Source organism: Zootoca vivipara, chromosome 11 (assembly GCF_963506605.1).
Source record: "Zootoca vivipara chromosome 11, rZooViv1.1, whole genome shotgun sequence".
Classification (NCBI taxonomy): Eukaryota; Metazoa; Chordata; class Lepidosauria; order Squamata; family Lacertidae; genus Zootoca; species Zootoca vivipara.
Window position 1 is genome coordinate 43678163 of NC_083286.1, and position 25984 is coordinate 43704146.

The following is a 25984-nucleotide window of genomic DNA, read 5'->3' on the forward strand; positions in this document are numbered from 1 at the left end:
ACACACACACACACACACACACACTTAAGCACATCCTCTCTCTCACAGCCTTCCACAAATTGGATTCCTTCATTCTCACCCTGCCTACAAACGAAGGCAGAAAAACAGAAATAACAGTGCAAATGAAGTGGCTAATGAAATGTGATTAGCACAAAGGTGATGCAGGGGCAAAATAATGGTGTTTCAAATGCCTTCAGCACAATCTTTTTTAAAAAAAACCAAAAACAAGCAGCGGCACGGAAAGTAGCACTTTACCTGGATAATCCTCAGAGACGTGCACCGAATAGGATATGCTGTTTAAAAGAAAAAGGAAAGATAGATAAGGAAGACTGTAAGAAGCGGGGGGGGGGGATAATTGCACTGAACTGTCAATGTTTATTTATAGATTTCTGACAGCTCTGTAAGGCTACTAGTGTGACAACTTTCAGAGCATGCCATGCAAATAAATGACTAAATAACCAAACACAGTGCTAGCACTGCTTCCCCACCCCCACCCCCCAAAAGTGTGCTGCCACTCTAATCCAAAACCACATTTCAGGGAGGCGGGGAAAGAGGAAGAATGAAGATTGACTGCTCATGAGCTCAGAGTAGTATTTCTGCACCGTCTCTTCTCTCTTGTCTTTTTTATTTTTATTTCTAAAGGAAAACATATTAGGGCTGCAACCTACAAATCACTTACGAGCAAAGTCCCTGCAAAGATTTACGAGTTCTTTCACTGCTGCTCTCTTATAGCCTGCAGTCTGCAGTTACATGTACTGCAGCCTTTGGACCCAAACCTATGAGCACAACTGGTGAAGGAGCAGCCTGTCCCTTCAATGACAGCTATCATTCACTTACTGTACTGTCTTTGGGTCTTTTTTTGAGAGAGTGAGGGAAATGAATCATCCTGCAATCTGTGTGACATGCTTTTCTTCCTGAAAGAACATGCCATGGCTTGTTCCTTATGTATTAGTCTCCAGAAAGCAAACCTATACTGACTCAAATTATCAGTCTACCTAGCTCACCTTTGTCTACACCAAAAGTCTTCAGCCTTTTTTCAGACCCACCTTTAATCCAAACGTGTGTTTTTGGACCCATCTCTGTGTGTTTTTATAACTCGCTTTTGTATGGTGGCAGTCTCGCTACTATGACTCATCTTAGATCAGGCCATGATGAGTACCAACCCACTGGCTGAAAACCAATGGTCTACAATGACTGCCAGCGGTTCTCTAGGATTTCAGACAATGAGTATTCCTATCTGGAGGTGTTGGGGAATGGCCCCGAGAGCTTCTGCATGCAAAAGAAGATCCACTGAGCTACAACTGTTCTCCTTAAGTCAGACTATTGGTCCACTGAGCTCAGTATTATCCATCCTCACTAGCAATATCTCCCACTCTTCCCCATAAGGTCCTATGGCAGGCATCCCCAAACTTCGGCCCTCCAGATGTTTTGGACTACAATTCCCATCTTCCCCGACCACTGGTCCTGTTAGCTAGGGATCATGGGAGTTGTAGGCCAAAACATCTGGAGGGCTACAGTTTGGGGATGCTTGTCCTATGGCCAGTCATAACAGTATAATACACATTTATAAAAAGAAAACAATTATAGTTATTAAAAAAAAAAGATAAGTAAAGCAAGTGAAACCATTCCAGCCGGAACAGAACAGTATAGATTCAGCAAAAGAGGTGCATCCCACAAAACAATGATGGACTCCACTTTCAGTCCATTATATGAAGTCTGGCTATTGGACAGTATTGTGTTTAAATGGCACTTGGCAATATTAAAAGTGGTGATTACCAGTAACCTGCAATGCCACATTCATTGCAGCATCTGATACTACAACCAATGATGATGACCGTGCGTGTGTAAATTTTCTCATCAACTGGTGCCATAGTAGCTAAAGTTGGATCTGAATCCTGGCAAAATTACTCTAGCCTCAGACTTTCAAAGGGGGGAGACTGAGCATCACTATCTACCCTTCCATACATTAAGAGTATGTCTGGCTTTTACCATGGGACGCAAATGATGTACTAGGCTGTGGGTACCATGTAAAGGAATATGTTCACAACTGTGTTCAGAATCCAGAACATAGCTGCCAAGTCTCCCGTATTCCCCGGGAAATCCCCGTTTTTCCAGCTGTTCCTAGCTGAAAAAACGGATTTTTTTTGTTTTCCCCCGGTTTATTCTGGAGTGGCGGCCATTTTGGAACTGGGTGGAGCATGCTCAGAAGCGACTTTTGATGCTGCTCTGCCCAGTTCCAAAATGGCTGCAGTGCGACTTCTGGCGTGACGGCCATTTTGGAACTGGGCAAAGCAGCATCAAAAGTCACTTCTGAGCATGCTCCGCCCAGTTCCAAAATGGCGGCAGCGCTACTTCCAGTCTGCTACTTCCAGCCCGGTCCCTTATTTCTCTGACAGCAACTTGGCAGGTATGATCCAGAATTGCATAAAACACAACATGAATTATATGCTATGCATAAACCAATGGAATGTAATCAAAGGTTAAATTGCGGAAAAATAATTTGGCTGCATTCAGGCGTCACAATAAATCACACTGAAGTGTGATAAGAAGAAGCCACAATGAGTTTTGGGCTTACAACCCCACCCCCTTCCCCTCTTCTTCCGGTGCAGCTGCAAAGAACAGATAGGAAGCTTCACTTTTAATTTAAATTTACCATAGTTTAGCATTACATCTGAACCTTAAACTGTGGTTCATGTCAACTATGGGCTGCCAGCTCCATAACCCATGCTTTGAAGTTGACTTGTTTCCAACAAACCATAGTTCAGATTAACGACAGATTGCCAGGTTCAGCTGACACAACAAACTAATCCAAGGTGGAAACTAACCTCTCATGTTCCTCCACACAGCTAGGGCAAAAGTGGGAGGGGGTGAGCACATGAGCCCAGAGGTGCTTGAGAGAGAACTTTAAATAAGATAAATGATGCATTACTGGCGCTTTAAGAATATTCAGTAATTTTAGTAATACTAATAAAAAAAATGTTCCTGGTGCCAGGAAAAATGCCCACTTTCATTGGAGAGGATTTTTAGAAATGTACAGGGTGAAATTAAATCAATCGATGACCTCTTTCCGAAAATTTGCAGCAACTATTCCAGGTAATGCAAACAGCAGAGTCTGTGAAATTGATGGCATGAGCTGAGTCTCGCCTAAAACTGCTGACTCTTTCTGCATGGGTACTTGTACAGCTGTTGGGTGCCACCATTTCTTATTTTTGCACTAGTTCAGTCTTCTTACTGCTTAGTAGGAAGACTGTGCGCACTGCTTGTTTTGTTGCCTATGGAAAGCTTAAAGAATTATTTACATTAAATATTAAACAAACGTCATAATGTCCCCCAAGTAGACTCTGCAGTTTCAGCACCCTGTGAAAATGATAGGTGCTTGCTTTGATCTGTTTTGCTTAAAGAGGAAGAGTTCTTAGGGGAAGAAAGCTTCCCTTGCCCCACTTATTATTCTAAATCAACAATGGATCCAATATTTGTAGGGTCTTATAATATGAGCATAGAAAGATGACTTATGTCAAGTCAGACCACGGGTCCATCAAGCTCTCCATAATTTCACCCGTAAGTATTTCTCAGCTCTGCCTAGACACATGTGTATTCAGAAGCTGTCTCCATCACTGGAGGTAGGACATTTCTATCACTGCTGGTAGCCTTGTTCGCCATAAATTCCTCTAATCCTCTTTCAAAGCCATCCAAGTAATCTGCCAATTCATAGCAAGTCAAGTGCCAACAACGGAAACACCAAAGAATAGAAGGAATGGAACCAGTTAGAATTTGGTTGCAGCAGAGGGGGGAGAAGTCAAGAAGGGCCATGTGAATCTCCGCTCCATTTGATAGTGGTGAGATAAGAAAGGGTGGTGGTCCACCAAGAAAAAGCAAGGCATAGAATTGTAGAGTTGAAAGGGACACCAAGGGACACCTAGTCCAACCCCTGCAATGTAGGAATCTCAGCTAAAGCATCCATGACAGATAGCCATCCAACCTCTGCTTAAAAACCTCCAAGGAAGGAGAGTCCACAACTCTGATCAAAATAGTGATCATCAAAGAAACAAAGTTTGAGAACCACTGACCTAGGACAAATAATTTTTCCTTCACCTTTGAACATACTTTGTATGAGTGATACAGAATAGGTGGCTAGGGATACTGAGTACTATCCAGTATTATTCAAACTTAAGAGTAAGCTAGCTGAAATCAATTGCTGTAAGCAACTTGAATTCATGGAATTGGATGGGTTTACTCTAGTGATGGGTGTCACTCATTGTTTAAAGAGAATTCCAACTCAGTTCAGAGCAGCTAAAATAGAAAACAGGCTGGAATATTGAACTGGATGACTCTACTATTGTTTCTGGAGAAAGATCAGTGAAATAAAAAAGGGGGGCTTTTCTGGCCTAGATCATTTTTGCACTTATTGTTACTGGAAATCAGTAAATTAATGATGTGTTACAGATATCCTGAAGTGGAATCTTGCATGATGCACAGTGTGATTTATATATAGCCTCTAGCTTATCCCATATTCACGGCATAGACCAGGCATCCCCAAACTTCGGCCCTCCAGATTTTTGGACTGCAATTCCCATCTTCCCCAACCACTGGTCCTGTTAGCTAGGGATCATGGGAGTTGTAGGCCAAAACATCTGGAGGGCCGCAGTTTGGGGATGCCTGGCATAGACAAAAAGCTTTCCAGTGGCTCAATATCTCAAGCCTAATGTCACAGCTACTGCCTACAGGGAGCTGAGAAGCTGCCTTATGAGAACCTGGGCAAGGGGTGAGGTGATATATGCTCTGTAATACCTAGACTGTCCATAAGCAAATTTGTCATTCTTTGGGCTGATGAACTAAACCACAGATGCCTGATACATGCGCAAGAAGCCAGTCATGCGTTGAAACTTTTTCAACCCCCTCCTTTGATACAGGGCCTCTTGTTGGAACACAGATGCTGAGTCAAAGTTACTGAACATTTGCATTTTTCACTAAGAATAATTCTCACAGTTAGCTTGTCCATGTGACTCAACCACAAGTGAACTAAATGGCAAGTATCACTTGTAAATTGATGCTTGAATTAACATGCCATGCAAATGGACCGGTGGCAAGCTTCTGTTGCACAGCCACCTCTGTTTTGCAAAGTTTCCACTACAAGACAAGCTCACAGCAATCCCACTTCTAAGATGCTGTTTATAGCCTCGCTGCCAACAGTCACTTGTTTAGGGCATTGGGACGACAGCACCTTGGAAGGTCATATTCACTAGTCAAACCAATCTGGTAAAAAGTTTTCCTTACTTCTCAACAACAGTGAAGGCTTCTCGAAAATTCTGGCCTCTCCCAAAGGAAGGATGAGCAATTGCTAGGGGTGAATCAAGATCTAGCACAGGGGTTGGCAACAGGGCCGTCTTAAGTATATCTGGCACCCTGGCGCCGTGGTGCGACGGATCGCTCCGGCGCGCCCCCCGCCCCATTTCACAGCGCCCCCTGGCGGCCTGGCACCCTGCACCACCCAGCCTGCCCATAGGGCCGGTCCTAGTTCGCAAGGTTTACCTCACCTGGGCCAGTTCACTCCAGCGGAGATCCCTCCGTGGTCCAGAATGCATGGGCACCCACAATTTTCGGCATCTGCGTCTGCACAGATGCGATTTCCAGCACCGCGGAAGCGAGTCCCCGTGCCATGCTGCACCGGTTTAGCGCAGCATGCAGGGACTCATTGAGTGGGTGGCTCAGTTCGGGGGTGGCTCATGGGCCGGTTAAACGACCCCCATGGGCCACTTGTGGGTCATGGGCCTTAGGTTGCCTACCCCTGATCTAGAAACATAAAGTTGGAAACAACCTGAAAGTTCAGCTAGACAAACCCCTTGTCATAAAAGGGGCTATCTAGCCTCTGCTTTAAAACCACCACCTTTTCCAGGTAATCTGCTCAACACTGTCAATCAGCTCAGGCCATCTAGTGAGACCTTTTTTGCCCCAACTCAATTTTGGCTCTCTCTCTCTCTCTCTCTCTCTCTCTTTCTCTTTTAATATTATTCTTTATTATTTTAATGCTTTAAAATATGAGAACAAGATATACAAAAAAGAATACGCATAGAAGATACATAAAGTATAAAAATTCACACAAAAATTACATAAAGAAAATATGTAAAGATACGAAAAAACCCAGCATGCTACTATAAAAACAACATTTCCAATTATTCTCTCTGTAATTTGTACAATAAGAAATGAAATGACAAGTAGATAGTTATAAATGTGCGATAAAATAGGGGGGGAAAACAACAACTCAATTTTGGCTGTCTCTCAATGGCACAGCACTTTTTTTTTCTAGTCCTGGTCTCCAAAGTTCCTAACACATTGCCAATAGCCAGCGAACATTTGCTGTTATGAGTTGCTCGGTTCCTTTATCATCATTCTGAAAAGCACTACCTTCTATATATTTTCACTCTCTTTCATGTTTATTTTCACTTAGGGAGACCTTAGGGAGACTCAGCCTTACTCACACAACCACAAAGTCTGTGATCGTCCCCCACTCCCGGCTCAAGAACAGCGTTGATTACCAAATGCTGTGTAATGACCAGAGCTGCAGCAGCTTGGAGATGAGTGTTGTGCTTGCTCTCCCTGGGAGTTGCTGAGCTCCCTGCAATCCACTCATGAAGGGTGCAGGATTGCAGCCACAAAAGCCAACAGCAAAAGTGGCAGCAGTAAAAAGAGGATTTGCAAGTACCTGGTGTACGTTGCAGGCACTATGGAAAAGATAAACGACAACAGCCAGCCAGCAATGCAGAAGAAGGTCAGTGTATGGCAGGATAATATGTACATTCTGCAGCTGCACCACCTAAGAACAGAATGTTGACACTATGTATGCTGTTTGGCATATTAAGAATGCCAACTTAAAAGTAAAGCAAAAACAACCTGGTAGCAGTTAACCTACAAATATAGGTTTTTATCATTCACGTACCAATGTGTGGATGATCAATACCGTGTTTCTCATATTATAAGACATGTCTTATATTTATTTTTTCCTCAAAAAAACACACTATGGCTTATTTTCAAGGGATGTCTTATTTTTTTCCTCCTCCTCCTGCCGCGGCCGGCATTGCTGCTGCGCCTATCAGTATGTCTTATTTTCGGGGTATGGCTTATATTCCTTGAATGCTTAAAAATCCTGCTATGGCTTATTTTATGGGTATGTCTTAAAATATGAGAAACAGGGTATATATATATATCGAGGAAGCAGACCAGTGGGACTGCACAAAACTCTCCCTTCCTCATATCCAAACATACCTATTCAAACACATCCACACATAACACCCACACACCCTCCAAGCACCCCTATTTTCCAGGGACAGTCCCGGATTTACATAGGCCGTCCCGGTTTCTGATTTGATCCCGGAATGTCCCGCTTTTCCTTAGGACGTCCCTATTTTCATCAGAGAAATACTGGAGGGTATAGCAGGATGTCCCTATTTTCATTCATTCCCATACATGACACACACCTGTTCATTCATGCGTGCACCGATTCATTCACTGTCTCTTCGTCCCACTCTCACATACACCGTCCACCCATTGAAGCCAATGGGAGACTCCCCCCCCCGAAGCCCGTTTACTGCACAAGGGGCAGGGTTGGATGGGGAGAGGGTTTCCCCATCCCCGCTGCAGTCAAATCTCATTGGACAACACAGTATTGCAATGTCGTTCCATTCATTGCATAATCACTATTTAAGGACTACAGTACTGCCATAGGGAGAGAAGAAAAGAAAAGAAAAGAAGTTAGGTCAGTGAAGTGACCTGTCCAGTATCACAGGTTCAGAGGGATAAATGCACAAAGGTCATAATGCACAGGGTTAATGTGAATGGGGAAAGCAGAACAGAAACCAGATGGGAAGTAGAAAGTCCTGTGGTCACAGGGTCAGGCTTCACTGCTCTGCATAATACCACACTCCTTTCTCACCATGACAGAAGACAAATAAATTATGCAAAATAAGCCAATTAAGCACCTTTGCATACATAAGCTTACAGGATCCAGCTTTTTTGGGGGGGGGGGTACATACATGAATTTGTTGTTCTTCGTTTTATTTTTCTTTAAGCACAAGCCACTGATAGTCCCGCTTGGAAATAAAAGAAGTCATAAATGTCTAAGGAAGTCAGTATCCCGCTAAAAAAATAAAAATAAAAATTCTGTCTGAAACTATATATAAAGACCAGCCTGTGGTCAACACTGCACCAGTTCCCAGCAGTTGCAGATAGTTAGTAACACTAGAAATAGGAGAGCAGTTAAATCAGGACCATGAGAAGGCTGGCAAACATCCATTATCTTAATCTGAAGGCAGCTTAGAGAATTTGACCAATCTGAAAGATGGAAAAGAAGCAATCAAAATGCGTGTTTTTTAAAAAATCTATTGAAATTGATTGTATATGCATATGCATATATAATGAGGAAGTATCAAAAAATATGTTCCTATTTGAGCTCCTGGTTTTTAAAATGAGCACCCAATGGCATCATTTTAAGTTTTGACATCCTGGTAGATCCAGAGAGGGAGAGAGAAAGCGAGAGATTTGGGTTGGCGCACAAAGCCCCATCTTGCATTGGTTTTCCTTTTTTAATGAAGCAGGACCCTGCTACCTTTTATGCCACAATAAAGCACCCAACAGCAGTAGTTAAACTGAAAGCCTGCATTATATTGTTGGCCACAAGTATAAATTTCAGAGACAGTCCAGGTCTGTAGGATGGAGGCAAAATACAGCTTAAAACGTCTGCAATAGATGCCAGGAGTCCCAGTGCCATAAATACATCACACCAATTGGAGAGAATTCAGGAAGCAATAACCTCAGTGTATCCCAAGGAGTATGAAATGGATAACAGCAGTGATGGTGGTGGTAGAGCTAATGAATAGATGTAGAAACAAATCCAGAAGAAAAATTATTTGTAATGAGGGCATGCAAGACATACACAGAAATCAAATCTGATTGTTGGGTCTATATAGTAGTATTCTTCTTCTTCTTTGATGATCACTCATAGCTGAGTAAGATTGGCTTCCATGAACATGGCCTTAACAGTGTGTCCGTCGGTGACTGTGGAGGATCCATACATCCTTCCACAGTGGAGTTTCCAGGGGGTTCCATGGTGAGTTTGCCAAACATTCCCTCCTCTTAGCGTGTTTCTCGCTTTTGTCCTGAGTTCGATTGTCTTCAAAGTCCATGACACCTTTGGTAAAGGTTGTTCTCCAATTGAAGCACTCACAAGCCAGTGTTTCCCAATTGTTGGTGAGAGAGTCTTTAAACCTCTTTTGTTGACCACCAGCATTACACTTTCCATTTTTTAAAGTTTTAAATAGAGTAGTTGCTTTGGAAGATGATAATCAGGCATCCACACCACATGACCAGTCCAACAAAGTTGATGTTGAAGAATCATTGCTTCGATACTGGTGATCTCTGCTTCTTGCCCAACATCTCTGACCATCGGCCATTCTGGTTGGGGCTGATGGAAGTTGGAATCCAACAATATCTGGGGTGTGGTGGTGGTGGGGGTAATACATTGGCTATTTTGGGTCAACGGTGACTTGCAGTGGCTAGCCAGTGTTTCAGAAAAGAGCGTTTCTTAACCTAGAGATGCTGGAGTGTGAAAATTGGATCTTCTTCATGCAAAGCATACTACTGAAGTATGGCCCTATATGACTTGGGCACTGGGTACCCAAAGGAACACCTATGTGGCACAATGGGTCACTGCATCTGGCTGTTAACCAGAAGGTTGGTAGTTCAAGCCCACCCTGGGATGGCAGTGGGCAGGATTCCTGTATTGTAGAGAGTCAGATTAGATGAGTTGAGTTCCTTCCAACACTACAATTCTATGATTCTATGAGAAATCTCGTAAATGGAAGAAGAGGCAGCAACTGAAATACCACACCAACCTGCTCATACATTTAGGTAATGGAGACCCTCCTATGGATGACCATCTTAGGTGAAACAGGTGGTGACTGGGGATGAGGACTTCTCTGTTAGGGTGCCCTTTCTTTGAAATAGTCACCTGACCTCCTGCACTCACATATTTGCACTAGTCAACAAAAGTTGTTTAATGTCCACATGATTTTTAAACCTTCTGTTTCATGCTGAAGGATTTTGCTGGAGTTTTTTTGTCTAATTTTCTGTAGTTTTAAAATAGAAATTATGTATTAAACAAATAAAGAAGTTCTCGTGAATCTGCATCTATGTCCTATCCAGAATATGGTATTTTGCCTAGCAGTTTAATGTTAAGTTATTTACTTGTCTTTTAACATATTCATATGCTGCCTAAAAACAAGGTCTCTACAATAATGATTAACACAAAAATGCAAACATAAGACCATAAGGTGTCGAATATTAGGTTATTTGTAATGATTGAAAATTCAATTCACTTTTTAAATGTATTTATATTGAGCTGCTTTCTTTCAAACAAATAAACCATAAGATCTAATACAACATAAAAATCTGTTGGGTTTTTATAATGGAAAACATAGCCAAGTTCCTTGCTATAACCATCAATGCCAGACCACACAATTGTTGTCTGTATTTTTAACTATCTCTGATTGTTTGCAGGTTTTATTACACCCTTGTTTTAAAAGACACATGTTGTGTGCACGTATATTGTGGTTATTTTTCTCCTCTGCCGTGGTTGCCTTGATAACTTCACACTGCAGCTGCTGTTTAAGGTCCGTAGATCAAATATGAACTAAACTTAAGTAATAAATAAATAAATAAAACCGTAAGATCTAATACCGCATAAAACCCTGTTGGCAATTGTGGTCTGTCAGTGGTTTCTGATATGTATCATTCACGACAATACATGACTAGTAGGAAAATAGGAAGCTATCGTATATTGACTCTGTAATGCCTACACTGACTGGCAGCAGCTCTCCAAGGTTTCATGCTCTACTTGGAGCTGCTCAGGATTGAACCCAGGCCATCCTTGAGGTACTGCAGTCCTGAACCGCTTAAGGCTTTTCAGTATAGGTGAAAACCAGCACTTGGGCCTGGAAGTATGACTCTGAATACCAGTTTCTGGGAATCGCGGGGGAGAGAGTGCTGTTGCCCTCTGGCCCTGCTTCTGAGTTTCCCACAGGCATCTGTTTAGCCACTGTGAGAACAGGATACTAGAGGAGATGGGCCACTGGCCTGATCCAGCAGGGCTCTTATGCTCTTTCATATGCAAAGGCCCTAAGAGAAAGAAATAGAGGGAACAGAGGGAGATCATCTTCTGAAGGGAGACTATCATTCTTTGTGTGCCTCCTCCTCGAGAGGTCTGGAGGGTGGCAACATGAGAACAGGCCTTTTCTGCAGTGGCTCCCTGTCTGTGGAATGCTCTCCCCAAGGCAAAAACGGTCCTTTTTAAGCAGGCCTCTGGTTGATTTGATTGACACCCTAAGCCCTTTTGAAATGTGTTGGGGGGCGCGTTATTGGGTTGTTGTTGTTTTCATTTTAATTATGTATTTTGTGGTTTTGTATTCTGATTTTATTCTGTGAACCACCCTGAGACCTGGGGGTATAGGGCGGAATAATAATAATAATAATAATAATAATAATAATAATAATAATAATACTGCTGAGTGTGTGTGTCACATACATTTGGCATCTTCCAGTGTAAAACATGCTAATTTAGCTGCAGCCCTCTGGTTTATGATCCATTTCTGACCTGGCCCTCAGTACTGAACAAATCTGCCCAACCTGGTATGGAAACCAGGAGAGGTTTAGCATATTTACTGGATTTCCCCAAAGGAGAAATTAAAGACAAGTGTGATGGGGCTGATTAGAGTGATCGCAAAAACATAAAATAGTCTTCCCAAGAGAAGAGAAGGAAGCCGCATCATTCAATAACATTAAAATGTGGAATGGAAAATGCTGTAAAGTATAATTAATGGAACAGTTCCGCACTGGCGAGGTCATGGACCCATATGATTCCCATCACTAATTCTTACGAGTCTATGATGGGAAGAACTGCTAGAGACTGAGGAACGGCGTAGACACTGGCTAGCCTCAAGGTGTCATGTTTTATAAATACGAATAGGGAAATGAAAATTCAAAGTATACCCTTCCTATATACACTGGTATGCAGAACACTGACAGGGCGCAAGAGTTCAAGAGCATCATATCTGAACTGGCAGAATCAGCTGAAGGGTGTAATCTACCAGGCACTCTTTTCCATACAGGCCTTAGTCCGTACAGGTTGTGAAAGGGCCATTCTTGGTAGATTATGCACCCAAAGGCTGAAACAGTCCTTTACAAACTTCTCATTTATTTTAGCAACTTGCATATATATCCAGGGGCGTCGCAATAGGGGGAGGGGGCAGGGCCCCCCGGGCGCCAGTCAGTGGGGAGCAGCGCGGCTGTGGGGGGCAGCGCTGCTCCGCCTGAGTAGGAAGAAGCACACATCATGCTACGGAGCGGGTTGCCGGCGGCGGCGCTTCAGCGCCCATATCCTCGGATCCAGGCGCTGGAGCACGGCCCCCCGGCAACCCGCTCCGTAGTGCGATGTGTGCATCGTGACATGTGCATTGTGACGTGTAATGGATGCCCCGCCCCCCCCCCGGCAGGGTGCCTTCTGGTTTGCTGCCCTGGGCAGCCAGAAGGCTAGCGATGCCACTGTATATATCTTTGATGCTTATTTTAATGCCAGACTTGCTGCGTCCCATTTAGCAATCAAGCTCTATTTCCTCTCTCCACCACCCCCTGCCGCAGCACAAGTGTTCTTTTGCTTGCCAAACAAGAACTCTCTCCTCTCCTCTCCTCCCCTCCCCTCCCCTCCCCTCCCCTCCCCTCCCCTCCTGTTCTGGGTGTTCTCCTGACCCTCCCAAGTAGATTTGGGTGAGAACACTGGGAAAACAGGGGGGGCGGAGTCCCAATGTGCTAGTGGGATTCGTTGCGCCAGCTTCTAGCACAATAAGTGGAGATAACTCCTTCAAGGGGACTTTTTCAGATCAGGAAGCCTGAGCAGCTGCGGACGCAGCGGAGAACTGGAGAAATATTTACTTCCCAGAAAAACACATGCAAGCACGCACCATGGTGACCCCACAATGAAATTCCAGAGTGTCCTGAGAATGAAGCGGGGGGGGGGGAATGGAAGTCTGTCACAGAAAACGGAAACTTTCAAGCAACTGGAAGACCAGATTTTGCCACAGCACTACTGTAAATGCTCTTTTCTTGTTCTTATAATTGCTGCATTTGCATACTGGGGAAAGCTTCATTAGCTAAGCTTCTGCTCATCGTGCAGCTATTAAAGAATCGGGAATCCTTTAAAGGAAGAAAATGGGGGGGTGGCAGAGATATAACCCCCTTTTGCTTTTTGGTGGGCGCTCTTCTTATTGTCTGCTCTGTTTTCATATTCTTTTCAACTGCTTTTAGCATTGTAGGTTTGTGGGGTTTTAAAATTTATTTTTAATTATTTTAAAAATTGAATACCTATATCTATATTCTATCTTTCCATATTCTGTATTCCAAGGAGCTCAATGTAGTATACATGGTTCTTTCCTCTCCCCATTTTCACAACAACCCTCTAAGGTAAGTTAGGCTGAGAGTCACTGACTGGCCTAAGCTCTGTGGCTGAATGGGGACCTGAATCCTGGTCTCCCAGGCCTTCTGTTAGGTTATTTTATATCGAATTCCAGTCAATTGTTCTATTATAGTAGAAAACTGGTACATCTCCTACCAGCTATAATGATATATGCAAAACAGTGGGGAAAATTAAAGAAATTCCTCGCTGGTTTGGGACTTTGTAAGGTTCAGTAACATAACTTGAGTTAATTTATGGTTAGGATGAAGGAAGCAGATAATTAATCAATTTGAGCAAGAATGGGAATTATTCAAGGCCTTTGGGGATATGAAGCAAGATATGATTGATTGTAATACTTCTCCTATACTGTGAGGCGAACTTGAACTCCTATACCGTGAACAGAACTTGTCAAACTTGTGCATGGACAGTCTGTAAGGATGGTATTATTTCTATTACGGTAGTTATTTATTTATCTAGTTTTATGTTTTTTATTTATCTAATTATATGTTTCTATCGAGGCCCGTCCCTCCTGGTGTCAGATATGTGTACGTGTGTGTTTAAAAAATAGACGTTGTATCTGAATATTGTAAACAACAAACAAACAAATGTGGTGATAATTTCTGAGAAGACACAGAGAAGGGAGTGGGTAGGATAACAAGCTGAAACTCTTGAGACAGAGCACTCAATTCAGCAACCCGATTCTCTCTTGTCAAGCAATTGTTTGGGGTTTCTGCGGTGTGTGTGTTTTCACCTAAAAGCAAGCTTTAATTCTTCTACAGCTGCTCTATTTTAGCTGTGCTGAACAGTTTTGGTTAAAACTGTTGAAGAAAGTAAGCAAGCAAGAAGACAAAACCACAACGAATCCCTTCACTTCCTCAGGTACATGCTGCCGTAGGAAATGTTTTGTGAACTTGAGGCCTTTGCTCCAATAAGCAATGAGAGATGAGAAAGTGAAGGGTGGGGGGAGAGAAGGCCACAGCCATTTTGTACACTTTCCGTGGACAATACTGTGACTACTTGAAAGTTCAAAACGAAAGAAAAAAGGATGAAATGAATAGGAATTACTGTTCTTGCACTCTCTGACCCATCAAGGGAGGCCACACGTCCTACTTTACAGAGGACCGATCTTTGTTTGAAGGGCTATCCTGCCCAAGTCCTGTTTAAAGATGACTAGCCAGACGGAGAGCAGCAGGGGCCCTGAAGATGTTAATCTGTAGTCAGCAGCTGGACAGCAGATTGCGCAGCCACATGGGTAACCTTGTCAAAATCTTCCCCACTGAGGTGAGGTGCACTGTATTACTACTTAAATTACTGTAATTATTTCAGAACCATCACACACAATTCTCATGCATATCTCAGTCCTCTTTTGTAGGAACATAGAAAGCTGCCTTAAACTGATAGTCAGACCATTGGTCCAACTGCTCAGAATTGCAATATTGCCTTGGTAGGTGCTCTCCAGTGTTTCAGGCAAGAGTCTCTCCCAGCCCTATCTGGAGATGCTGGGAACTGAACTTTGAACCTTCTTCATGCCAAGCAGCTGCTCTGCCACAGAGCTACAGCCCAGTGAAGAATTTCCTCTCAGTGACAATTCATAAGTGGTCACCCTGCTCCTATCTTTTATGCAACTAGGCCCATTGAACAGCACTGGTTCCTGCCTCTTCTACCCCAACGCCTTTGAGATTGCATCTTCTACTTTGGTTCATAAGCATGCACACATTTAAAACCCTGTTCATGTATAAATTGGGAGCTCATTATATGACACTCCACAAATGAATCTTTCCTCCACTGCAATTCATGGTCCGTTTCAGTGCAGAGGAAAGATTCCATAGGATTCCAGATAACATATGCAGATGTTCATGACCAGGGAGCATGAGGTGGTGAAAGGGCAAGGTTGCAAAGGAGATGGATTTATTTATTACATTTCTATTCTCTTCCTCCTCGAAGGAGAGCAAGGTAGTATCCACATTGTTGTCCTCCTCCCCCATTTTATCCTCACCACAATCCTGTGAGGTAGGTTAGGCTGAGAGTGAGTGACTGGCCCAAGGACACTCAGTGAGCTTCATGCCTGAGAGGCAATTTGAACCCTGGTCTCCAAGGTCCCAAGGAAATCAGCCCTGAGTGCTCACTGGAAGGACAGATAGTGAAGCTGAGGCTCCAATACTTTGGCCACCTCATGAGAAGAGAAGACTCCCTGGAAAAGACCCTGATGTTGGGAAAGATTGAGGGCACTAGGAGAAGGGGATGACAGAGGACGAGGTGGTTGGACAGTGTTCTCGAAGCTACGAACATGAGTTTGACCAAACTGCGGGAGGCAGTGCAAGGCAGGAGTGCCTGGCGTGCTCTGGTCCATGGGGTCACGAAGAGTCGGACACGACTAAATGACTAAACAACAACAACAACAACTCCAAGGTCCCAGTCCAACACTCTAACCATTACACCACATTTACCACTTGGCACCCCCAATTGCATGGGAATCCCCAAACTGAAAACTAGCCTGTGTGGCCATAGGTTGAGCGTCCATTGCTGGTAGAGTCCACCTCAATTCTAACAGAGAAAGGGTCCTCAGTGTAGCATGGCTCTCTAGATACAGGAAAATATATTAGTCCCCTTCACAAATTGCTTTTCATGAATTCACGGGCACATGAAGGCAAGGAGTGGGATGCACTTCATTATAAGGCAGCTTTCTATGTTCCTATGTTGGAACCCTACTATGGAATCCCACATTATAGGGCAAGCAGGCATGCTTAACAGAGGTGGAGTCAATAGTGTGGATCTTTCCTCACTATGTCATGGTCCCCCCTGTTTGGACGTGTCCACACACACTGCCCTGAAAGCTCAAGCTTCCTCCGTAATGAACTTTCCGAGCTGACAGGAGTACAAGGTGTCCACCTTTTTGTCACGCCACCTGCCTTATTGGTGGCAGAAAAAAGTTTTGGTTGGGGCAATCTGAAGGAGAAATGCAGTCAGGATCACAGCTGGCTTACGGTTACGGCAGAGGCGTGAAAGCTTGCTGGAAAGCAGAACACTCAGTTGAAAGCAACTTTTCATTTTAGGATGTGTAAATATAAATCTATGCATATTGAAGTTAAACTCCCCGCTTGCCTTTGCATTTATCTGCACTCAGACACCTTCAGGGAGTCTGGATCAATGGCTAAGTATATTTTCCTGTACAGCTGGCAACTGGGATGCCACGGGGCTCTATTACTCATCCTGCTTGGCAGGGCTGCAAATGAAGACCAGAATGGGGACTGCGATTATAGCTCTTTCATTTGGAAAGGTCACTCACCTCTCATCATCCAATAGTATCATTAAGCTTGGGAGAAATGGGAATGAAGTGTCCAGAATTGGTGCCCAGGGCAGAAGGGAACAGTTAAACAGTGTCCTTTATTTGCACCAGGAAAATTAACATGAAAAACACACATCTTTTTCTTCTTCTGTGAAAGCCTCAAAATCATTCTAGCTTCTGCAAAGGCTTCAAATGACATTTTTAGATATATGGACACACACACAGAGAGAGAGAGAGACCTGGTTAAACAGGCATTTTAAAAGACATTCATGGGAGGATGTGTGGACAATCGTCTTACCAAATCATATACACCAGTCCACATTTCCTGGAATATGTTAAATAGTCTCAGTGCCCTCTTAAGGTCAACATATACTGTGATAGTTCAATGGTCTGGCAAATATGATCTAGGACATGGGTAGGCAAACTAAGGCCCGGGGGCTGGATCTGGCCCAATTGCCTTCTAAATCCGGCCCGTGGACAGTCCAGGAAACAGTGTGTTTTTACATGAGTAGAATGTGTCCTTTTATTTAAAATGCATCTCTGGGTTATTTGTGGGGCATAGGAATTCGCCCCCCCCCAAAAAAAATAGTCCAGCCCCCCAGAAGGTCTGAGGGACAGTGAACCGGCCCCCTGCTGAAAAAGTTTGCTGCTGTCCCCTGATCTAGGAGACTTAAATAATACTAAAGATTGTATGAAGCAAATGGCTGAAAAAAGGGTTCAGTTGTTCAGACTCCTTTTCTTCTCACAAAACTACAATTATCAGAGTTCCCTGGGAAGAGAAATTGATTATTAAACTCTGGAGATTGTAGCTCTGTGAGGGGAATAGGGGCCTCCTTCTTTGGCGATCACTCGTAGCCGAGTAAGATTGTCTTCCATGGACACGGTCTTAACAATGAGTCTGTAAATGACTGTGGAGGCCAATTCTGGATCCACACGTCCTTCCACAGTGGGCAAGTTGATCACGGTGGGCTTGCTTAAAGTAGCAACATAGTGCTTCAAGTATATAGTGTGAATGTGGCATAAGGCTGCAATCCAAACACCAGGTATCTTGGATTAAGCACCACTGAATTCAGTGGGACTTTCTTCTGAGTAGACATGGTTAGGCTTGCAGCTTTTGTCCTACGAAGAAACGTTTAGGGAGAGTGGTATGTTTAGCCTGGAGAAAAGATGGTCAAGAAGCAATATAGGGACAATCTTCAAATATCTGAAGGGCTGTTCTGTAGAAGATGATGGAACACATTCGTTTTCTCTTGTTCCAGAGGGCCAAGCCCAAACCAACATATTCAACTTATAGAAAAAGGGATGTCTATTAAACATTTGCAATATCTTCATGGTAGAAGCTGTTTGACAACAGAATAGCCTCCTGTAGAGGATAGTGGGCTCTTTTTCACCAGAGGTTTTTAAGCAGAGGTCAGATGATAATTTATCAGTAATGCTTTAGCAATGGATTCCCTGCATTGGCAAGGCATCAGACCAGATGATCTTTGATCTCCCTTCCAACTCTTATCATTCAATACTGCTATATTTTATTATGCCTGTTCTGCTAACTTTTACCATGTTGCACAATTTTTTTCCCCATTCGACTAGTACTGGAGCAATGAAGGGTGCTGCCTGCAGTAGTGCACTCAACAACTGGAAATCTTATCCAGCCATCCCTCTCACTTCTAAATCTCAAAACATCCCTTTCAGGACTAGAAACCAACCCGAAACAGGATGGACGAGAATGCCAAAATGGCAGCAACCGAGGGGAATGTAGGAACCACAAAGACCACCATGATCCCGAACAACAAACAGGACCCAAAAGAAGATGACCTGAAATTAAAATAAGGACTAGAAACCTTACTGTTCCATTTTTGGGTTTTTTTTATTTATTTTTAAGAAACGATGCCCATAGATTCTTGGGAAGGTGAACGGCGTGCAAGGCTGCCAGGCTCCTGTAGTATCACGGTGTACACACAGCCCTGCTTATGAATAATGCATGGAGATGCCTAAATATTCAAGCAATGACATTAACAAGGATCAGGTGAGCAGCCATCTTTATAGCCGGCTGCCGAGAACTTAAAGTGAGAACCAATCATCTTTTGGGATTTATGAGCAACCTTTTCACAGAGATGACATTGGGAGTCAGGGTGCCAGGATGACGATTTGCCTAAATTGCTTCGCCCTTAAATCATGCAGCATATAAAGCAAAATACACTAGAGAGCTCCGAGAGCTCAGTTACACCTGAAAGTGATCCTGAGCATATTAATCGCAATACAAAGCTTCTAAGTCGCTGGAGAAAGGTGAGTTAGCTTCCTGTAAGAAATGCCCTTGACCTCTGCAAATAAAAATATCTGGCATAGTAATAAGTAAGTTACAAACCCTGGTTGTCATCCTGTACAATTTTAGTGGTACCTCGCAAGACGAATGCCCTGCAAGATGAATTTTTCGCAAGACGAATGTGAAATCGCAAATGCATTGAAATTTAATTAATGCATTCCTATGGGCAAAAAAAGAAATTTCAATGCATTCCTATGGGAAACTGCGATTCGCAAGATGAATTTTTCGCAAGACGAATTAACTCACGGAACGAATTAAATTCGTCTTGCGAGGCATCACTGTATTTGCACTGCTGCAGGGTGGAGAGGGAGGATAGGAAACATTCACAACTGTGCTCAGAATATATGCGCACAGAATACAGTGGTGCCTCGCTTAACGAATGCCCTGCTTTACGAAATTTCCGCTTAACGAAAGGATTTTTCGAGCGGAGGTTACCTTGCTAGACAAATGCGTTTTACGAAAAATTCGTCTAGCGAATCGCGGTTTCCCATAGGAATGCATTGAAATTCAATTAATGCGTTCCTATGGGCAAAAAAAGAAATTTCAATGCATTCCTATGGGAAACTGCGATTCGCAAGATGAATTTTTCGCAAGACGAATTAACTCACGGAACGAATTAAATTCGTCTTGCGAGGCATCACTGTATTTGCACTGCTGCAGGGTGGAGAGGGAGGATAGGAAACATTCACAACTGTGCTCAGAATATATGCGCACAGAATACAGTGGTGCCTCGCTTAACGAATGCCCTGCTTTACGAAATTTCCGCTTAACGAAAGGATTTTTCGAGCGGAGGTTACCTTGCTAGACAAATGCGTTTTACGAAAAATTCGTCTAGCGAATCGCGGTTTCCCATAGGAATGCATTGAAATTCAATTAATGCGTTCCTATGGGCAAAAAAAAATTTCAAAAAAAATTCAATGCATTCCTATGGGATTCGCTAGACGAATTTTTCGCTATAAGAAAAGACCCGTGGAATGAATTAATTTCGTCTAGCGAGGCACCACTGTATATGAATTGTTACAAGTGCTACCGTGTTTCTCATATTATAAGACATGTCTTATATTTATTTTTTCCTCAAAAAAACACACTATGGCTTATTTTCAGGGGGTCTCTTATTTTTTTTCTTCCTCCTCCTGCCGCGGCCAGCATTGCTGCTGCACCTATCACTATGTCTTATTTTCGGGGTATGGCTTATATTCCTTGAATGCTTAAAAATCCTGCTATGGCTTATTTTATGGGTATGTCTTAAAATATGAGAAACAGGGTATATGAGGAATAGTTTTCATTAATGCACCAGCACTTGTGCCTAACTGTGAGCCACTACAGAGTCCTGAGATTAACACAATAAGCAGCTTTGTCTGATATTTCTGTTGCTCACTGTATGACTTCACAGGTGGAAAACACCCCATTCCACCCACCTCAGTGCTAGAAACTCAGATATATAAGCCAGGTGTCAAATGGCTCCTTAAACCGAGATTACAGTTGCCAAAATGGAATGTCTAGTTGCCAGATGGCTTGAAAGTTGTATTTTTCAATACAGCTTTTTGGTTCCTGAAATCTGTTCTGCTTGTGCTGATAAAATATAATGGATAGAATTCTACAGGAAGTGTTGTTAGTGTGTGAAAACAGGCAAGATTCAATAAAATAATAATAATAATAATAATAATAATAATAATAATAATAATAATAATATATTATTATTATTATTATTATTATTATTATTATTATTATTATTATTATTATTACTCTGCCCATCTGGCTGGGTTTCCCCAGCCACTCTGGGCGGCTTCCAACAGAATATTAAAATACAATAATCTATTAAACATTAAAAGCTTCCCTATACAGGGCTACCTTCAGATGTCTTCTAAAAGTCTGGTGGTTGTTTTTCTCTTTGACATCTGGTGGGAGGGCGTCCCACAGGGCAGGTGCCACTACCGAGAAGGCCCTCTGCCTGGTTTCCTGTAACTTGGCTTCTTGCAGTGAGATAATCGCAGCAAGGATCCCTAAGCTTGCACCGCCAGATGGTGGAAATGTCAGGCACCATCGAGGCCCCCAGGCACCTTCACTTGGTTGCAAGTGGCCGACAGCCAGGTGCAAAATGCAGCTGATGAATTCTGAACACTGGCTTATCCACAAAACTAATCTACAATCTTTTCATGGACATGCTCATCCTGAACATTCTGGACATGTGGGCAGGGACCTTCTTCCCAGAAGCAAACCCTGACACATTTGATACACACACCCCACCTAAGAACATAGGAAGCAGTTTCCCTCCAGGTCAATTAGTCAGTTTCATCCAGTATTGTCTGCAATGTTTCAAGTTGCTGGTTTATTACAGGAGTAGCCAATGCAGTGCCTTCCAGATCTTATGGGACTACAGCTCCTATTATCCTTACCCAATGATCATGCTGACTAGGGGATGATGGGACTTGTAGTCCAAGAAGTTCTGAAGAGCACCATGTTTACTATCCCTGGCATTTATTGATTGCTGATCAAAATGTATTGCATCTTTTGCTATTTCTTCTAGGATGCAGGGCAGGGATAGGAAATCTGTGTCCCTCCAGGTGTTGCCAGACTCCAACTCCCATCATCCCTGACCAATGCAGGGTATATCAAAACATCCCAAACGTAACACCTTTTGGCTGTGTGAGCCTGACCATTAGTTAAAATAAAAATGAACTTCATTCACCATCAGAACACATGTTCACTTTGAAGTGAATGCCATGATCATAGTGGTAGTGAAGGTGGTGGTTCAGTTGCATAGCTGCCAAGTACCCCGTTTTTCCCGGGAAACCCCCGTATTTTCTTACCGTTTCCCACTGGTCTCCCAAATGGATTTATATGCCATAAATCCCCTGGAAAGCAGCTCCTGCCGGCGGCCATGTTTCTGGTGCCGCTCTGCCCATGTATGGGCACCGGAAATTGGGCGGCGCCGGCATCGGAAGGTGCATGTCCGGAAGTGCGTAGGAGCGACTTCTGGCACCGCTCTGCCCATTTCCAAAATGGCCGCAGTGCCAGAAGTCGCTTCTACGCATGTCCAGAAGTGCATAGAAGCAACTTCTGGCACCACGGCCATTTTGGAAATGGGCAGAGCGGCACCAGAAGTTGCTTCTACGCATATCCGGAAGTCGCGTTGAAGTGATTTCCGGTGCCGTGCCACTGCTGGTCCTGGATTTTTCAATCCGGAATTTGGCAGCTATGTTCAGTTGTGGAAATGATTTGAAAATATAAGAAACTACCTTACATTCAGTCAGGCCATTTGTCCATCTAGCTCAGTACTGTCTACACTGGCTGGCAGCAACGCTTTGGGGTTTCAGGCAAGGAGCCCTTCCCACCCCTACTTGGAAATGCCACAGAGTGAACCAGGAAACTTCTGCATGCATTGCAGATGCTCCTCCTCTGAGCTACAACCTTTCCCCTCTGAGTCATTAGTCACTTGGGGAGATGTTGCCTAAATCACAAGGAGCTGTTTTGTTCCAATCTTAAGCACGTCTGTCTCATCCTCTGGCTTCAATATTCCAGCTCAAAATAATTATTTTTTCAGTTCACACATACATCAAACCACTGGATTTTATTATTATTATTATTTCTTTACATTTTTGTGTCTTTCGAGACTGCAGCAGTTCCTCCAGAGCAAAATCTCCCACTGGTTTTTATACCGGTAGTCTTGTCTTGCCTCCACACAAGAACTGAGGCAGCATCAAGCTGTTTGAATAAGGACGGGTTTTGCAATCTCAAATGCAGTTCAGGAGAGGTCACTCAAAACTTCCTGCCTATCTGCTGCCGTGGAAAAAAATATTTCACTGATGACTCACATGCCCATCCAGCAGCCCATCTGAGGATGAGGAAGAGAAGCTAAAGTGCTTTTGTTTACTGAAGCAAATTGTGCAGTCAGCCTTTATCTCACATGATGTGGACTTTGGATTCTTCTGCTGCTAAATGTTCCCTGCAGGTGAGGAATACCTGCAGTTTGGAAAAGTATAACCCTCACAATGCCAAAATAAATTTAAATTTTTTGGGGGGGGGGAATCCAGTAGCACCTTAGAGACCAACTAAGTTTGTTCTGGGTATAAGCTTTCGTGTGCATGCACACATCTTCAGATACCCCACAATGCCACTGTTTCTCTGTGCAGGGTCACAGAAGCCATTGCAAGTCTACAGGAGTGGTATTACAAGATGTTGCTTCAGGTCCGTTCCATATCTCTTTATTTCTACTTCCATTTCCACATTCTTCACTAGCATTATAACCCCACCCCCACCTCCTGCTTCCTTGAAACCTTGGCTGGGTCTAAACATGCACAGCGGTGTCGCTAGCCTTTTGGCTGCCCGGGGCGGCAAACCAGAATGCACCCCGCCGGGGGGCGGGGCGTCCGTCACGCGTCACAACACACACATTGCAATACAGAGCGGGGTGCCGGGGGCGGATCCGAGGAGCACCGCCCCCGGCACCCTGCTCTGTAGCGCGATGTGTGCTTCTTCCTACTCAGGTGGAGCAGCGAGGGGCGTCAGCGGAGACGCCCCTCGCAGCTACGGCCAAGGCTGGCTCTAGGTAGACCCCCGGTGGCACAGGGCACCATGGCGCCAGCCCGCGAGGAGGGCTCCGCGAGCTGTGCACGCCCGCTGGCCGGCCGGTCCGCTGCGCACGGCACCCACCCGCCCACTGCGCTGGGAAACAGGGCGGGAGGGCGCCGGAGAGATCCGGCGCACCACGGCGCCAGGGGCGCTTAAGACGGCACTGGCTACGCCTGAGTAGGAAGAAGCACAAAGCATGCGGCAAGCCGATCCATAGCGTGCTTTGTCTTCTTCCTACTCAGGTGGAGGCGGAGAGGCGAGGGGGCGCCACGCTGCCCCCCGCTGACTGGAGCCCGGGCCCCCCCCCGCCCCTATTGCGACAACCCTGAACATGCAACAGTATGAGAAGAGATGACATCATTTCAAACTGCAAGTGACTGCCCTGCAGATAGAAAACTAGAGTGTTAGGTTTAAAAATTGCTCTTTCTTCCTGAAATGCTAGTAGATGTTTTTGCAGAGACTTAGTTTTTGCATGGGATAAACATTCAAAAGTGGTATCCCTCACCCAGCGGTGGAGCAAGCCAATCGGGTGCCTGGGGCAGTGTGTGTGCCCTGCGCCCAGGGGTGGGGCGAGCCGGGGCAGGACGCTCCACTGGGCCTCCGAGGAGTCTGCCTGCCTCCTCCCACTCAGCTGCCCTACAGCTGGGGGGGAGGTGGTGGGCAGATCGTTTGGGGCAGTGTGTAGCCTGCGGGCGCCCAAGCCCCTGTCTCACTCCCAGGAGAGATGTGTGGCTCGGGTGCACTGCAGGCCCTGCGGTGAGTGCCGCCCAGCATTTTGTCACCCCCCCATCAGTGGTGACACCCAGGGTGGACCGCCCCCCACCGCACCCCCTTCCTCCGCCCTTACCCTCACCTGTAATCCAAAGTGGTACAAACCATCCTTCATTTCCACCTCATTAGTGCAAGTCTGACCTTAGACTGGTTTGGACTATCTGCCTAGGTGTTCTAATAGCCTTTTGAGTTTGGGATAGACCGGACCTTTTGGAGTCTGCACTGTGCCATTTGGCATCGGAGGCAGTGCACCCAATAGAGAAGTCCACACAATCCAAAGCTAATCAATAGTGTCACAGTACAAGCCTTGAAACCAGAACTCTTGCCATTTTAAAATTCTACGGGTGTGATGGAGCTTTGGCACTCATCGCTCTCTGCTGGGGAATACAAGGGCTCAATTAGGCTTTGGGCTCTTATCAGATCAACAGCTGCCTCCCCTGGGAGAGATTTCCTTGATCCTGCAGAGCTGTGACTAACACTGCTTCCATTAGCAGGAAGTTGTACTTTTGACCAGCTACACGTTACTGGACAACTCCAGGTCTGGCTTAGTGCCCTGCAGGATCACAGCCAAGCACAAACAGGATATTTATTTGGAAAACAAGATGGGGATGCTTGAAATCACTTTCCACTCAGTTTGCACAATAGGTAACCTGAGCGCCAGGCTTGATCACATGGATCAGTCCTCCTGGGTCCGTACCAAAACTAGCACATAAAAATGCAAAAATCAACATCACCACTCACAATTCTAGATAAAGTAAACACTAGGGGTTGTTCCTTGTGGGTATATAGTAAGTTTGCATCACTAACTACAAAAAAATGAAGAAACTTGGAGTTCAAACCCTGAAGCGGTTCTGCCACTGAAGTGCAAGATGCTCAGGCCGACAGACCGTAATGAGGCAGAAGCTATCAGGAAGCTCCATAAGCTGCATTGAAAGTTGATCATCTCACACAATGATATCTGCATTGCCCAATGATATCTACCTAATGGATTTTACTTAAAATTATTGCTTGGGTTGTATTGAGCTAGACTCATTAGCAGAGGGTTTATTTCTCCCCATTCATTGCTACATTTTCCTTCCCATTTCTCTTTCCAAACAAAGGAGCATGTTATCATTGATCCAGCTCCAACATAGACAGGGGAAAGGGAACATGCACTGCCTAAATCTATACCAGAAGGTATGTTAGCATGTTAGAAACTGTTGTGATGCAAGGCACACATATTATCCTATGGGCTAGGTGCTTTAAGCTGCAGTAAAGGACAATTAGAGCTGCCATCACCCACTCAATTTGGTACTTTATTTTTCAAGGCTGGGGAGGGGGAAAAAACCCACTTCAGTTCCTCCCACCATCTCATCTGAAGAGGAGCTGCATTAGTCAGAGTGCCTGCTGTTCTTCTGTTATGGAATCAACCAGCATCAGAGAAGACCAGATAGTTGTGTATCAGACTGAATGGGAAGCTATCCTGTTATATCACATTTCCCTTAATAAAGGAACAGAGAGAAAGTGCAAATTCCCAAAAGAAAGCAAGAACCCTGGGTTA

General features: G+C 44.3%; 1 protein-coding gene across 5 annotated transcripts in view; it reads right to left on the reverse strand.

The window, feature by feature from the left end:
• The window catches only part of PARP8 (poly(ADP-ribose) polymerase family member 8), a 168811-nt gene that overhangs the window by 92651 nt on the left and 50176 nt on the right, over positions 1-25984 (reverse strand). For 4 of the 5 annotated variants that reach the window (XM_035100408.2, XM_060280307.1, XM_060280306.1 and 1 more), the window contains one exon: positions 256-293. The exons of the other annotated variant lie outside the window; for it this stretch is intronic. In XM_035100408.2, the coding sequence (XP_034956299.2) occupies positions 256-293 (38 nt within the window). The remainder of the gene's footprint in view (positions 1-255; positions 294-25984) is intronic. 5 annotated transcript variants of the gene reach the window in all.